At 38.3% G+C, this 16,744-nt stretch overlaps 1 protein-coding gene across 1 annotated transcript in view; it reads right to left on the bottom strand.

The window, feature by feature from the left end:
• Ptprc (protein tyrosine phosphatase receptor type C) overlaps positions 1 to 16,744 on the bottom strand; it is a 106,332-nt gene that overhangs the window by 51,068 nt on the left and 38,520 nt on the right. Inside the window, exon 3 of the mRNA XM_036202276.1 lies at positions 7,982 to 8,005. Coding sequence (XP_036058169.1) covers positions 7,982 to 8,005 — 24 coding nt within the window. The remainder of the gene's footprint in view (positions 1 to 7,981; positions 8,006 to 16,744) is intronic.

Genomic DNA, 16,744 nt, shown 5'->3' with positions numbered 1-16,744 from the left:
AGGTTGCCCAGGAGGGAATATGGCCTAGCACCTGTTTAGAGTCTTAGGTGGCTATGCCACTTTGGGGAGGGAAGCCCTGTGTGCAGGTGCTGAGAGTAAATTCCCTGAAATTGAGCTAAATGGTCTCTGGCCTATTTGGCATCAGAGGCCCAGGCTTTTCCTGGGTATTGGATTCTGGTCAAATACAACATTTTACTAAGAAGGCTCCCATGCCAGGAAGATAACAAATTGGTTTTATATCAGCACACTGCCCATTAGTCTGATATAATCCCCTTATTTCCCAATTTTGGGCAGAGTGCCGAGCAATGTAGCTAAAAGAGTTGCATATCCTGCTTAGAAATCCACTGTCAGGCATCAGAACATTTCATGCCTGTTACATGTTTCCCTCATATATCACAGCCAGCATCAGCAATAAGCAAACCACGTTAGTCACCCATCAGGTGACTAGCTTTGTGCTAGCTGACATGGAGAAAGCAAAAGAAGTAGAGCTAGCTCCTCCTGGGGATCTTGTCTGGTGACTTCACTGTCAAGATCCCCCGGTTCAGTGTTATGAACTTAGCCTCACATTTGAGGTCAGTGTATGTGTGTTTTGGTGCACAGTGTTCTGTATCCTCAGTGGCCCATGGCTGTTATCTAAACCACTTTGCTAAGACTATGCCAAATCTCTCCCATTTGCAGATGGATTGAATCCATAAGTTATCACACATATGGTTTGAGAAGTGGAAATGAAGTTCCATGCAATTGAGTTTGCTTTTGGCCTGCTCTTCAAACGCCACTGAACGCTCCCAGCTGTAAGAAAACCATGGCGCAGAATGACTACACGGAGCATTCATTCACTAGTTCTAGAAAGAATGTAAGGATCCACAGTCATAGGGGAGAAGGAAGAGGTATGCAGGCAGCCTTTTCAAGCTTCATTTAGACACAAACTGGCCACCTGTGGAATCTCAAAAGCAGACGGTTCCTCCCACTAGCTTCGCACCTTATTTACTGCTTCTCCCTCTTTCTAGACACTTGTCCCTCCCAATCATATCTTGTGCCTCTGATGTTGAGAGACCCTGCTAAACTGTCTTCAGAATTTCTAGAGTCCCCCTTCATTTGAAAACTACATTTTCCTTACTAAGTAGGTAATCTCAGCCACCCACTTAAGAATCGCATTTTTCATTTTAATTATATGGATGGCATGGGACAGACCTTTTAATTAGTGAAATTAGCCAATGGGCCAAGAAGAATTATTTGCTCTTGGCAGAGCAGGTTGGTTTGTGTGGCAAGTAGCCCTCAGAGCGTGCTTCTATTCATGGCTTCTTTCCTTCTCTGCTTTCTATGTCTATGGATTTGCTAAAAAAAGGACCAGGTCCATTTTGCTCTGCTGGAGTAGTAGGATCAGATGAGGCCTCTCTTTGCCTTGTTTGAAGGTTGTAGACTGCCTGTGGTGGCTTTTAGGCCAAGGGAACAATATTAGTGTTTCAAAATAATAATTATCCTATGTGTGAATTTGACCTCTATGCTTGATTTATCCTGAAGCAAGACTCTTTGCTGCCAGCCAGCAGGCCTCTGTTATATGTCTAACTCGCTGCCAAGCACTCAGGCCACTGAGTGTATGTCTATGTAGGACATTATGGAATTATGGCCTGAGAAAGGACATCCTTAAATTTATCCCATATAAAGGAACACTTCGAAGTTATCTAGACTCTGGTTTGGGACAAGAAAGGAAAGAATATGTTGCCTTGTTTTAAGAAGAGGTAAGAAAAAGGAATCTTATCTGTATGGGAAATTTGTGTCTGCTTCTCCTTTTTCTCATTCCCTAAATGATAGACAATGACATTATGGTAATAAGTTTTCAGTGCCCTTTTATGGATAAGAAATATTTCATTCCTGACAGCTCTTTATTGGCTCAAGGTCTTATGGACTTACATACATTATTCTTTATTACTAGAGGATGAAGTCTTCACTAAACAACAACAACAACTGTAGAAACATAGAACATTGTGGTAGCCTCCGCCCGTGAGCATTACTTCATCTCTGTTAGAACATCTTTTGTCACCCGGTTTGCACCCTGAGGATAACTATAAAATTACTAATTCATCAGCGAGAAGTGTTCCACATTGAACAGGTGGCCACAGCTCCTCACGCCATTCTTAAAAAGGGAAGCGACCGTCAGTACTTTTCGTATTTGTGCATGTCTAAAGAGCGCGCAAACCTGGTGGGTCAGGCCTGCCCGGAGCAGGCATGAGTGTGGTGAGGTCAGCCTGGCTGCTGAGTGTCTGGGTGTCAGCTCCTCTGGCAGAGGACGTCTGCAAGTTGGGCTGCTGTGAAAGGTGAGGCAGCGGCGTGGTCAATGAAAAACCTGAGGTTAGAAAGCAAGACGGTTAGGTCAATCTCTGCTTCTCTTGGCAGTTTCAACTCTAAGACAACTACATGGAGCAAAATTGCCACCGTGTGACATGACCCAATTTATTAAGATCTTGAAGTTTCCTGGGCAGGAAAGTGGCTCCTGAGTTCTTGCTTACAAATTCCTCCCCGAGAAGACACACATGTCCAGCTTAGTTCTTTGACTTCATGATCCCTGAAAACTTACTGGATTCACCAACAACTCTACAGACTGAGACTAGGAGGAAAGGTGCCTTTACAGACAGAATATCAGAAAACTCTGAAATGCTAAAACATACGAAAGTCCTAAAGTGCTGCTTACAAAATCGTGAAGGAAGAACAGGAGAATGCACAGATGTGTATGACAGCCAAAATATATATGAAAAGATGCTTATCACTCTGAAATATTGAAGAAATGTAAAATCAACAGGAAGCATTTTAAACTGCCCTACTGGCAGTTTTAACAGACTGATAACATCCAGCATTGGAAAACTTGTGGAGATAGCCATGCATGCATGCTTACACACACATGCTCACACAGAAACAAATGCCAAGAACCTAGAGTATTGAAAGTCATGGTCAAAATGGTTTATTTAAAACACAAGATTGGAGAGGGTTAATTTTCATTGTTTAATATATAGTTAATATTGGTAAGTATGTATACATATATAAAAACATCATTCTATAGTTAAAAAATTCATATGCTGTCTTATAAAATAGCATTCCACACTCCAATGTGATGTGACCATGTGAATACTTATTGTAAGGATTTTCAAAACAGGACAATTTTGAATAATGTACACCATTAGAAAAATGAATATTTTCTAAGTATATCAGCAACTAAGAAAAACTTAATTACACCCAAAACTACTGATGAATCATAAATATAAATTATAAAATTTCCCTCAGCACACTATTGAAATATCACTCGATAGCAATACATACTACTGAAAAGAAAATATGCTCTTTTGTTTGAAAGAATAAGAAAATTTCCAAGCAAATTTCCACCATCAAGTTGTGGCAAGAAATATTTGATATTACTCATCCCTAACCCCAGTCCATCCCACCCTGAGCCTTTCCTGAGCTGATCTACCTGAAACTCTGTGGTTTGAATGTACTCAGGTAAAATGTGTGAATGAGGAGAGATGCTGCACATGCGTGCTCTGTAAATATGAAATGAGATTTAAAATGGAAAAGAGTGTGTCACCACATGTTCTACCCCACCCCAGTGGCCTTCGGCCTCATAATTACATGAGCGTCCAACAATCTGCTCTGAGGTGTACACAGGTTCTAAGAAACTGCTCTGCTGGTGGCATGGATAAAAACGAGCTGTGAAGTCTTGAGTTTACTAAAAGAATTTCTCACTTGATGGCCTGCTTCCTTACTAACCGACAGTCATTCTCAGCATTATACGTGAAATGTCTGCCTTGGTGCTGCATAGGCTTGTTACTTTTTTTTTTTTTTTTTTTTTTTTTTTTTTGAGCTGAGCACTCTACCACTGAGCTAAATCCCCAACCCAACTTGTTACTTTTTTAGACCAAGATAAATGGTTCTCTTAAGCAGTAGACTCACTCAGTGTCTTATAAAATGTGTTTGGGAAGCTGTTTGCCTAAGAAAACTGAATCAAGGACGTGATTTCAAAAATGTGTGCACAGCTTCGTGTTAGCAGATGATGTCCTGACTGGGCCAGCAAATCTAGAGTCGAACAAAAGAAGAACCCAAATCCCTGACATATTCAGGTTGGAGGGAATTGCCCCAAGCCTCCCTGGAAAAACAACGCCCACTTGTTCTTCGGTTCACTGTAAACATAGCGGCATTACCTTAGATTCCACTACTAGATTTCACAGTTCTGTTTCTCTCTTTGTAAGAACTGAAGTAATTCAAATATCACTGGGAAAAAAATTGTACATCCCAAAACTGAATCCTCAGTTCTGAGTAGATTGTTAAAAAACGGTTACCTATCTTCTGCGTTTCTGATAATGTGAACTTGGGATGGAATTAAGGAATGGGAGTATCCTACTTCAGGGCAGCTACAAGGAAGTTCAGAGGTGGCAAAACTCTGCCAGGGAGAACTGTGCCTGTTCAGGGCAGCAGCAGGAGCCTACAGGCAGTCCCTCCCCTGGTTTTACTTCTAGGATCTTCCCACACCTGCTTTCCATCTAAGGTATCGTGTCTGTGCTGTTTCCACTCAGCAACCTCTACAGATGCCTGCAGCCACCCTCGCTTCATTTACCTGAAGAAAACGAAATGCTTAGAAACAGCTTGCACTACTTAAAATTTAAAAATTTGATCACCCTAGAAAGTTTTTAAGAGGCAAATTCACCCCCACTATTATTTTGGTTGGGAATGTCTGTGTGGCAACCTTCATCGTTAAGAATACCAATCTTATCCAAGTTTCTGGGGAGACCTGGGTTGAATGGTCACCTGAAAGATAGATGGTCTCTGAGGAGTCATTTTCTCTTTCAGAGATGCTTGAGGGTGTGAATTCAGTGGTGCGAGCAGGTAAAGGGCCACTTTGAGACAGAGGAAGGGCCTTCTCTGTTGTGTCCGGTCCTGTTATGTTAATGGGTGATGGAAGAGAACAAACATGTAAATTGGGTCCCAAAATTCCCATTAATATGCATGTACTAACTTTCCAACCCTATACAAAGATGCCATATGTGATATATAGTGCACACACACACACACACACACACTCTCTCTCTCTCTCTCTCTCTCACACACACACACACACACACACACACACACACACACATCACCATATATGGCTATAGATTTTAATTATGGATACATATATAGATAGTCATTATGTAACTAGAGTTAAAAACAAAAATGAGGAAATGGACTCAAAAGGAACTCTCTTTAGCTCTCTTCGAATTTACTTGTAGGGTAAGTACTCAAAGCATCTTGATTCAGAAGAGTGAAACCCAGTGAGTGGTAAGATGTTTAGTGGAAATCTGGAAACACTTACAGATGATAAGCAATAGAGGAGAAGGATAAAGCCAGAAATGAAGTGTTGGAAGAGTTAGGATTCCAAATGATTAAAAAAAAAAAGGAAAGGAAGGAAGGAAAGAAGGGAGGGAGGGAGAGAAGGAGGGAAGGAGGAGGGAGGGAAGGAGGAGGGAGGGGGAGGGAGGGGTGAAAAGTCTAGATAGGACATGCCTGCAACCCCATCTTTCAAAAGGCTATGTATGGCAAGGGATTGCAAATCCTATACCAGCTTGAACTATATAAACAGTTCCTGTCTAAAAAGAAAATTTGTATATGTGCTGATTCAAAAAATAAATAAATCAACCAAATGAAAATAAGGAAGAGAGTTATGCGAGTAAAACATAGGAAACAAAATTCACAAGCAGAACTAGGAACAACTTACTTTTATGAAAATACCAAAATGTGTTTGACTTTGTAATCAGAGATGTACGGTACAGAAATAACATTGTTCTACCTCACTGTTTTAAAGGAATGATGTGGTGGGAAGTCATGAAAGACAAACACACTCATGGAAAGTGCTGTCTGCAGAGGAATTAGTGCAATGGGGTAAATCTAGCACTTCTCTGTTTTCCTTTATTTAAAATGTATTTCTTTTGTAAAAAAAAAATGCATCAAATTCCGTTTTTAAAAATATCATATGCTCTTTGGATTTGTAGGGATTCATTTTTTTCCTAAATATTCCATGGTTAACATGTATTAACCTCTTTGAATAGTAAAATGTGCACTCTTTAAATATCAAAACTGAGTGTGCTTGAACTAGAGTGTCACGATTCTAACCCAATTGTCTTTCCTCCACTATACACTGAGTAAAAGGAAGAGAGGATTAGATAAAAAGAAAAGAGAAAGTGCAGAGCAGAAAGAGGAGTAGGGAGAGAGGGGAGGAGGAAGGAGAGATCTGAAGTCCCGTCCAGTCATTGTTAACTCACTGTCATCTTTACTGATGACAATTTGTGATTGGGGGTTATATCAACTCTAGTAATGGAAGGGGTGCCATAGGGAATGTTGCAGCAAGACCTCTTCTCTTCCAGTAAAGCGAATTCAGTCCTTGGTATATGAAGAAGAGTGTTCAGAGAAGTCACTCCATGTAGAAGCATTAATGTCTTTTCACACACTTAAATTCAAGTTTCACAAGTAGAATTTACAATTGTAAATTTGCCAATTCCATATTGTTCCCTAATTCTCACTTTGAACATTCTGTACTTTGCATCAATTATCTTCCTGTTGGTTATATTTGAGGGGAGGTACCATTCTCCTTTGCATTATGGGTCACAATTCTAACTTACTTACCTTCACCCCAATCTGCTTATTAGGACAGTTAGTGAAGAAACAATGAAACTCTGAACAGGGTAAGGAGTAGACTAAGGTCCTATCCTATACCCATACCTGTTCCGCAACAATGTCTCATCTATGTGGCTGAGAGTGACTTAATGTTTTGTGAAGGAAAATGTAAAATTTCATTTAAGAAGTTGGCATGAACCAACCAGAACCTGCTATACAGAGAGTGCTTTATGAAACCTCTCTCCCACACAATGAAACTATAAAATTCTATTATTAGACACTGGAAAATAAAAGAATATGCTTCTATGTTTAGCTTGAGAGTGGGATTTGTTAGTCTTTGTGTAGTGTTTTAGCATTCAGAATAAACTTACATTTAATGAAAAATAATTCCAATAATAATCCAATTTTAGACTATGTCAGATTTGTTCCACTTGAAATGTGCATTTAAATTATTTAAGCAGTCATATTTTATGGTTTCACTTACCTTCTTAAGACATGCTGTCAACCACATGATTAGTCAGGAAACAAATATTTATAGCAACATGTAAGGAATTCAGTTTCTTTTTAACCACCTACAAGTCAATTCTTCTGTGATTTGGGCTTTAATTAATTTTAATGTACTGGCAACATCACCATCACTTAAATTTACTTTTCTCAAAACTCAGAAACTTTTAGAGAAAATAAATCGAATTATAGTAGGAAATTTTTCAAACAATTAATATAAAATATCTTAATATTACACAGATATCCAAGCATAACTGGGAGAAGGGCTAATTACTCTTGAAAATATTATAAAGTTTTTTTTACCTATAAGAGAACAAATATTAAATTCTTTAATGTAAATAAATTCTAGATTAAATTAATTTATAAAATATATTGGTCCTTAAATAAATGTGAAATTGTTTTTAGGCTTCCCTCTACTTCCTTAATTCAATTCTTTTTTATTGAAAATAATTTTTATACAATATATTCTGATCACAGTTTCTTCTCCATATTCAAATCTTAACTAATATTGATTTATACAGTTTTTTTACGTTTATTTACAATTGTTAAATTTTTAAGGGGATTAGAAGTTTGCTATGTCATTTATTGTCAATTTTAAATAATGTTAAAGGTTAATTAAACACAATAATATTTATATAATTTAAATGTATGTTCAAATAGTTACTAAACTTTATATTAGAAAGAATTATAAGAACATGTGAAAGTCAGGAACTATATAGTATTATTAACTTTCTTCTTCAAACTTACTTCCTTACCAAATAAATAAAAAAATTATATCTATATTAAATACATGATGGTTGTAACAAAAATCAAATATTAAAGGTTAAATATTAATTCTTACCATTACTGGATATAGTAGCTTGCCCTGAAAAAAAATAAAATTAAATAAATTTTTAGAAAGTTTCAGATTTAAAGCATGCATGCAATTATACATCATAGATGCATATTTATTTTCAGCACATTTTGTCTCAATGAATCCAAGTTCTCATTTTACTTTTTTCTGGTAGTGTTTTGCTGTTCTGAAGACAGCTACATGCTGACCTAATGTATTTGATGTGTGGTCCTAAAGGCATAAGAATGTGGGAGTGTTCTCACAGTTTGGAGTCAAGTCAGTAGAGTGACGTCTTTGAGTGGCGGTCTAAGGGAAAATTTTTGAACTTTGAGTCAATATTTGTAAGACAGAAAGTAAACACAAGGCGAAGGTAAGCTAGAGGCAGGAAAAGGCAAAGATTACAGGAAGTGCAATAGAGAATAATGGAAGTGACATTGGGGGAATAAGTGAGGGACAAGAGCATCCGTGACACTCTTAGGGAGAAGCCCCCGGGACTCTGTGCATGTTCAGAAAAGAGACGGAAGTGACACAGAGGAAGGGGGTCAAACAGGTGTTTCTACACATTACCGAATTGCTGAAGATAGAGTATGGACATTTTCATTGAATTAAAAAGGAAAGAAAACTCAAGTGAAAGAGGAAAGTTTGATGAGCTGATGGTTTTATGGGAAATCCTTCAGAACTATCTACTTGGAGAGCACACGGCTCATGCTGCCAGCGGCTGAAGCACACAGATGGACTCTGTAGCTTTGGATATGTTGAAACAGATTCCCAAACAAAAGTCCAAGACAGAAAGCAGGGTTTAAGTAAATGACGAGGAGAAGGCCAGCTAAGATGACAGAGTACTCCCCATAAGAGGAAAGATGTGAACAGAGACTGTTTCGGAAAAGGTTTTTCTGAAACAGTGAGGCAATGAAACAGTTCAGATGGGTCTGTCACGAGTTCACACACTTGGTACAGGGAAGCTGTGTGCATGAGATGGGAGCAGGGTCTAGTCCAGTGAAATGAGAGGCTTCATCACCTTCTTACAAGGTGGCTACCAGAAACAGAAGGAGGTTATTTTCTAAGAAGAAAAGCAACACTCTGAAAAATAAGCAATCTTCAAGAGGAAGAAGGGATTGCTTAGTAATTAAGGCAGCTTCCTGTCAAGAGGTTTTTCTTTTTTAAGTAGAATAAATCTGAGAAATTCTTCTCCCCTCAGAAGTGCCATCAAAGGTGTGTACTTGTTTTATATACATGTGTCTAAGTGTTTATTCATATGTATGTCCAGATAAAAGCTGATAGATGAAACTACATCTGTTTCTTTATGTCTTCTAATTTTCTCTTTATCATCCATACTGAAGTACTATCATGCATTGCTTATCAATGGGCGTATCTTTTGAGCCACACACAATGAGATGATTTTGCCACTATGCTAATATCATAGAGTATATTTTCATAATTAAAAATGGCTATAATGTCACTGGGTTGTAATTAAGGTCCATCCATGACTGAGACATTGCCATGTGACTTATGACTATATTGTTTTGAAAATACATTGTAGACTGAAGTTTCTCAGTCCTGCCTGGTCCCACCTGGGCAGCAGCCATTTTTATAAAATAATCACTTAGAGGCTTGATATTAATTACAGACTGTTTGGTCTATTGCTCTGGCTTATTGCTAACTAGCTGTTACATCTTAAATTAACCCATTTCTATTCATCTATGTATTGCCACATATCTTGTGGCTTTAACTCTGTTCTATTACATCTTACCCCCCTCACGCCCCCACAGCTCCTAGTGGCTTCCTTGACCCCACGTTTCTTCTCCCTCTGTCTCTGCTTGGATTCCCACCTGGCTCTAATCCTGCCTTACCATAGGTCAAAGCAGCTTTAGTTATTAACCAATGGGAACAACACATATTCACAGCTTACAGAAAGACCATTCCACCACAACAATTATTTGAAAGACTGTTCCAGTTCTTGTCTTGTCAGCTTGGACCCTCTATTCCATCTAATTTTATGACTTTTATGTCCCTCTTAAAGGCGTTCCTGTCCTCTGATCCATTCTATTAACTTCTTAGAATTATGTTGCTTTGCAAACCAGATAATAAGAAGAAACAAAGTATTAATACATCAGTAACTAATGGCCCACATTTTAAATATGATGAAAAATAACCTGTAGTCATTGTGAAGAATATAGGCTATCAGAAAGTTTAAAATATTCAAGTTGGCTTGAATGTATGAAACCATAACAAACAGAATCCTATCCTTCTCTTGTGAGATATATATATCAAACTTTTCAATGTCTAAAAATAGCTTGATACACCTATTCTCAATATCAGCATGTGGTTCCTTGGAATTTCATTTCATTTTATTCATTTAAGTTTAGGAAGTAATTCTTGTTTTGTTGTTTTGCTGTTAGAAGTGAGAGTCAACCATGATAAAGGCATGATTCTCACCCTGAAAAGCCAAGAATTCAAAGGACAATGCATTCAATAGTCTGCAAAGACATTTAAATAATATATGTTCCTTACTTAGTTCAATAATTAACAGTTGGCAAGAACTGTATAGTATAACAAAGAACAAAAGAATGAGAAGCTACTGAGATGGGGTATGTATTATCTACTATGTAATCACCAGCAGAGAAATTCTTAAATGACTTTAAACATGGAGTAAACATGAAGGAGAGGCCAAACCCATCTGGTGACAGTCTTCAGGCATGAGCTCAAGAGTAGACATTGCAGTCCCTGACAGGGGCTGAGTGTTTGTCTGAAGGTGACCAAAACCACAGGATCAATGAATTCAGAGAAAAAAACAAATAATAACTCTGGTCACAGAGGAAAGCAGAATTTTAGAGTAGGTTGTACTAGTCCATCACTCATTTTGGAGACCGTTCTGCTTCATGGTACTAATTTATTAGCTTGGTGCCACCAAATGTGTAACACAAAGACAAAGCATTATAAAAGACTATAACCTTACAACTTATCGTATGTAAATAATAAAAAGCTAACAATGAATTGCAGGATAGGCACGTTTGTATGTATGGTGGAGTAGTGCATGCATGTGTTCATGTGTGCATAGGGACAGCTGTGTGGATGTGTGAGTGGAAGCCAGTAGTCAATGCCAGGTGCTTTCTGTAGTCATTCCCATCTAAGGTTTGGAGACAGGGTCTCCCACTGAACTTACTAGTCATTGAACCAGCTCCCTACAGAGCCTGCTTTTTCTGCCTTTCCAGCACTGGGCTCAAAGGTGAGTGCCACAGCACACAGCGTGTTTGTTTTTCTGTTTAACACAGCTGCTGTGAATCTGGACTCAAGTCTTTATGCTTGCCCAGTCCCGCAAATTCATGACTGAGTCATCTCTCCAGCCCCGGTGCCTTTGTTTTTAACAAAGGCCATCAAGTACCAGAGTGTACTGGCTAGAAATAATTTCCTTGTGCCACACTCATGGGAAGTGTCTCAAAAAGTGAATTCCACTCAACCTAATCTCCTATAACATTAGTTTAGTGAACAATTGGTAACAGACACAAATAGCCAAAAGCGTCACATCACACTAAGCCCTGGAGCTGTGAGATGCATTCTGAAACTTGGTCATAGGTTAACATCTATGTTTCTGATCTAGCTGTAGTTTGATATTCATTGTCTCATAAATCCTTTCATCTTTAGTAAGATGTATTTTAACATACTTGGAAAACTCCTATTTAAAGTTAGATCACACTTTCATTGCTCCTCCGTTGATGGGTACTGTCTTCATAAAGTCCTCTCGAGTCGATAGCACATTTTCATTTACACCCACTGATGCAATGTTAAGTTTCTCCATTGCAAAACCTTAGTAAAATAGTGCCACTTGCCTTTTATTTTTAAAATATTACGTACAGACACAGAAACACACAGACATAGGCATACATATTTAGAACAAAATTCCAGTACTTAAGAACTACTGTTTAGAGTCAATGTAAGACCAAAATTACTTGTTTTGGTCAGAAAATCTTCCCAAGTGGATTTAAGTAAAAGTAGCACTCTTATTCAACATGATACACAGAATGAAAAAAATTAAACTGTCCAAAAAATCTTTTAGAATAACTCTAAATGAGTATTTTTTGAATAAGAAACTGCTCCAAAGTATAAACCAATCACTTTAAGAAACTATGAATGCCCCTAAGCAGTACACATTCAAAGTATGTATGAATGTTCCCAGGTATTCCCACGTCAAAAGAAAAACACAAAGCAAAAACAATACGAGTCTTAAAGAAGGAATGCCATTAAGTTGCCCTACAAAAATAGCCTAGTTATAAAGCTATTATCTGAAGGCCATGCATGGGCCATTTCAGACCTTTTGAATATAATAACAGCTACCTCTTCACATAATTATTCATAGGAGCTGTGCTAGCTACTAAATATGTACAACAGTTTGAGATATTTCTATCATGTTACTGGAATTCTTTTTAAACTGACAAGAAACAATTGTCTATTTTATTTCCTATCCTTTCGTTACTGGATTACCATGAAAATTATAAATAGATGCAACCTTCCAGGATCCTTATTGTTACACAGACAGATCTGAAATTATTGGGTTTATGGGACATTTAGTTAGTACATGGCCTTCCCATTGGACTGATTACAGGGTCACAGATTAACCATCTGGGGCCATGCAGAACTAGTGAGTCAAGGTATCAATCTGATTTGTTCCCTACTAGATGGCACTCTCTACCCTAGCCTCTGTAACCTGAAAGCAAGCGTCTATTGTCCATACATCTGGTATTAGACACAAAACCTTTGCATAGCATCTCATGGCCAGTGCAACTAGTAAAATGTGTTAGTAAAAATGGCATCATATGTATAGGAACATAATTTGGAAGAAATAAAAATCGCTGAAGAAAAATACAATATAAATTAAAACAGTACAAGTGACAATTAAGAGAAAAAAGTCACTTTTCTAAAGCTATGAATTTCATGGGTTTTTTTTCTAAAGTCTATAAACCTACCAAGTACATAAAATAAAAAACAAACAAACAAAACAGCATTCTACTCAGTGTTTTTAATGTGTTACAGAATGTTTTACTGTTCCTCTTACACAACTTTCCTGCATTTTTTTCTTTAGTAACATTTCAGTAGATGGCACCAGAGCACCAGAAATCTGTAAATCATCCACCTGGTGAGTGTTGCCCCATTATAATCCTGTTGTGAATTACCAGTGGAATTGACTAGATACATTAAACACGTGAGCATGAAGATGAGAGAGCCCTTGATCTTCAAAGCTGTGTTATTCTAACACGTGTATTGTTAACTGGATTTACCTTTCCCAATATGTTTCTTTTACAACTCGAAATGTTTAAATGATTGCAAATCAAAGTTACCTTGAAGTCACACCCCTAAGTCTGCCATCAGAGATTTAAGGAAAGTAGGAATCCATTGGAGTGGAAATGACATTTCAAAGGATGTGCTTGGGCTTTAAACAGCACCCATGCCACCACTACCTCCTTTCCAAAACAAAAAAGAAAGACAGAGAACCCCACGGAATACCCTTTGTGAGGGGATTTAAGCCTGTCTGCTGTGCACAGACAGGAGAGTGAAGCAGAATGGATGACATAAACACTTACTCTGAGTACTAGTCTAAAAGGCATTGCGGGGTTTTGAAGATTCGGAATGTGTATCCCTCCATGATTACAAAGGCCATACAAAAGTGTGACCAGTAGATAGAAACAAAAGCAGAGAACTAGCTAGAACAGTTTGCATACTTTCACCTCTTAGCATGACAGGACAATGCCGATAGACATAAATAAAAATAAAGGATTATATCTACTCTATAAATGAGGTATATGATCCAGTCTGTAATGACAACCAAGTTAGGACTAAGATTACATAAACTGTGGAATGGTAGCATAAGCATGTAATCCCCCAGTTACTCCAGAGGTTACAGCAAGAGTCACATTTCGAAGCCAGACTAGGCTGCAGATTGAATCCAAGGCCTGCCTGGCCAATGTAGCGAGATTGTGTCTCAGAAAAAAAAAAAAAAAGAAAGAAAGAAAGAATAAAAGAAAGTAAAGTAAAAGTAACCAGGGTGAGAGTTCTGGGGCTACTGCTCAGTAGAAAGCATTAGCCTAGCATGTGAGAACCCCTGGGTTCCATCTCCAGTACTACCAAAAAAAAAAAAAGAAAGAAAGAAAGAAAGAAAGAAAGAAAGAAAGAAAGAAAGAAAGAAAGGCAGTAGACTTTCCTGCTTCCAGCCACTCCTCAGTAAGTGAACACAGACAGTAAACAATTCACTGAAATCCTATTACAATCAGACACTGTCAACATCGCTTTCCCAACAGTTGTTTTTAATTTTATCACCCCAAGAAGCCATGCAAGTCAGCAATTCTTTTCTGTATTTCATAGGGAATTAAACAGAGAACAACAGTGGCTTGCTCACAGTCATATGATGGCATATTAGGTTTGAAGTTGTGTGTGTTTAAAAATAATAGTCCTCATTCTTTTTGCCAGCTTTATGTCAAAACATTGGTGGTGTTTGCATTGTACCTTGAGTCTTTTGAGTAAGCGAAAGGCCATCTATCTCTAGAAAGTAATTCCAGCGATTTATACTCACAGGCCAGAAGACCCCACCGGTGTCTATTGAGATGGAGACCAGGTGGTGAGAAGGAACACTAAGACCCAGAGAGCAAATGCCTTTCTGATGCCATTCAATCTCATCAGTAGCTATGAATTTACTGAACTAAGCTGAACCAAGGCTCAGAGGATTTCAACATATATTTGTTGGCTTCACTCATTAATGCACCAGACATTAAAGGAATGCAAGACTGATGGATAACAGGGCAACTCAGGACAAACAGAAGCAACACAAGGAGCAGGAGAAATTGGAACCAAAATACCTCACAACCTCAGAACTGGGATGCACTGTGTCTGGAAACAAGGAGCAGGAGATGAAAAGAGCAGGCATTCAAAATTAAAACAAGGATTAAAGAGACATGCTCTAAAACATTTTTGGAAGGCACACAATATAATTAATACATCATTCACAAGTGGCAAAATAACTCCTTCAAGTTGATAACAGAGAAACAAGAGTCAAGGTTGGGAAATAAGATGGGGACAAAGAGTAGTGATCCTGCTGACTGTAGGCTCTACAGTGCAATTAAACCTTCAACCCTCGATTCCACACTATTCTGAAATCATAAATTACAAATAAGGAAAGTGTCAGTATGTAAAACGCTATTGAGGACTAAACCAGAAAATCTTTAATGAATGAAGGCACTTTAAAATCAGATGATTCGTTGTTTTATTTTTTCAATAAGGGAATCATGTCTACTTCTTCCAAATCCAGAGAATTATCACAAGCTACGTGTGATTATATATGACGGTGTGTAACACACGCATAATACTTTAAAAACATGTGCTTTTCAATGTTTTGTATTTGTCTAAATGTATCTTGTTATCAATTTCAATTAAGTTAATTAACTAAGTAAGCAACAGAAAGTTAGGAAAGACTGGAAAGTGGGGCGCAGTGGCACACAGTGAAACCCTCACAACTGGGAGAGTAAAGCAAGAGGGAGTGGGGCTCAAGACTGTCCTTAGATCATAACAGCAAACTCCAGACAAGCCTGGCCTCCACGGGACTCTCAATGAACAAAAATAAAATAAATAAATCCAGGAGCCGTGAAAGAAAAAAAATGGTTCTCTTTTTATTTTCTCGTCTTATAACGCAAGTCTACAATTTTAAGGGAAACAACAAAGATGGTCACTTCCTATGCACTAGTGGCAATAACAATGTGTAATGATGGCAACATGAGGGTCTTTGAACTTGATGCACATGTTTTAAAAATGGCCCATGTTCTAAATGTTGAGAGTTAAGGCAGGAGAATAATGCATTTGAGGCCATCATGGGCTAAGGTAAGACCCTTTCTCAAAAACCATGATCATCTCAGTGCCTTATTCAGCCATCAGCAGAGAAGCCTCCTTCTTTAGCAGATGGGAACAAATGCAGAAATCCACAGGCAGGTATTAAGCAGAGAGAGATTGGAACACACAGCCCTCAATGGGATGTCTCCATCAATTCCTGCCTGCCTCAGAGCTCAGGGAACCCCAAAGAAGTGGATGTGGAAAGAGTACAAGAGCCAGAGGGGATGGAGCACACCAGGGAACAAGGCCCTCCACATCAACTGAGCAGAGCTCATATGAGTTCACAGAAACTGAAGCAGCAAACATAGGGCCTAAACAGGTCTGTACCAGGTTCTCAACCTATATATTATAGCTTCCAGTTTAGTGTTTTCATGGGATCTTGAGTGTGGGAGAGTGTGTTTGAGTATGGGAGTGTGTTTCTGATTCTCGTGCCTTCTCTTGGACTCTTTCCCTTCTGTTGGTTTTCCTTGTCCAACTTCGATGTGGTATTTTTTGTTTGTATTTTATGTTGTCATGTTTTGTTGTTATCTCTTAGAAGCCTGTTCTTTTCTAATGAGAGACAGAAAGGGAGTGGATCAAGATTGGAAGGGAGGTGGGGAGGAGCTAGGAGGAGTAGAGGAAGGGGAAACTGTAATCAGGACATATTGTATGAGAAAAGAATCTATTTTTATAAAAGGGAAAACACTTTTTTTAATAAAACATCATCGGTCGGGCGGTGGTGGCACTCGGGAGGCAGAGCCAGGTGGATCTCTGTGAGTTCGAGGCCAGCCTGGTCTATGAAGTGAGTTCCAGGAAAGGCGCAAAGCTACACAGAGAAACCCTGTATTGAAAAACCAAAAACATAAAAAATAAAAAAATCATCATCATCACCATCTCCCCAAAGTGTCCATCATTCCTCTGACA

The sequence above is a fragment of the Onychomys torridus genome, chromosome 11, assembly GCF_903995425.1.
Source record: "Onychomys torridus chromosome 11, mOncTor1.1, whole genome shotgun sequence".
Lineage (NCBI taxonomy): Eukaryota > Metazoa > Chordata > Mammalia > Rodentia > Cricetidae > Onychomys > Onychomys torridus.
This window is presented reverse-complemented; position numbering and strand designations above follow the sequence as displayed.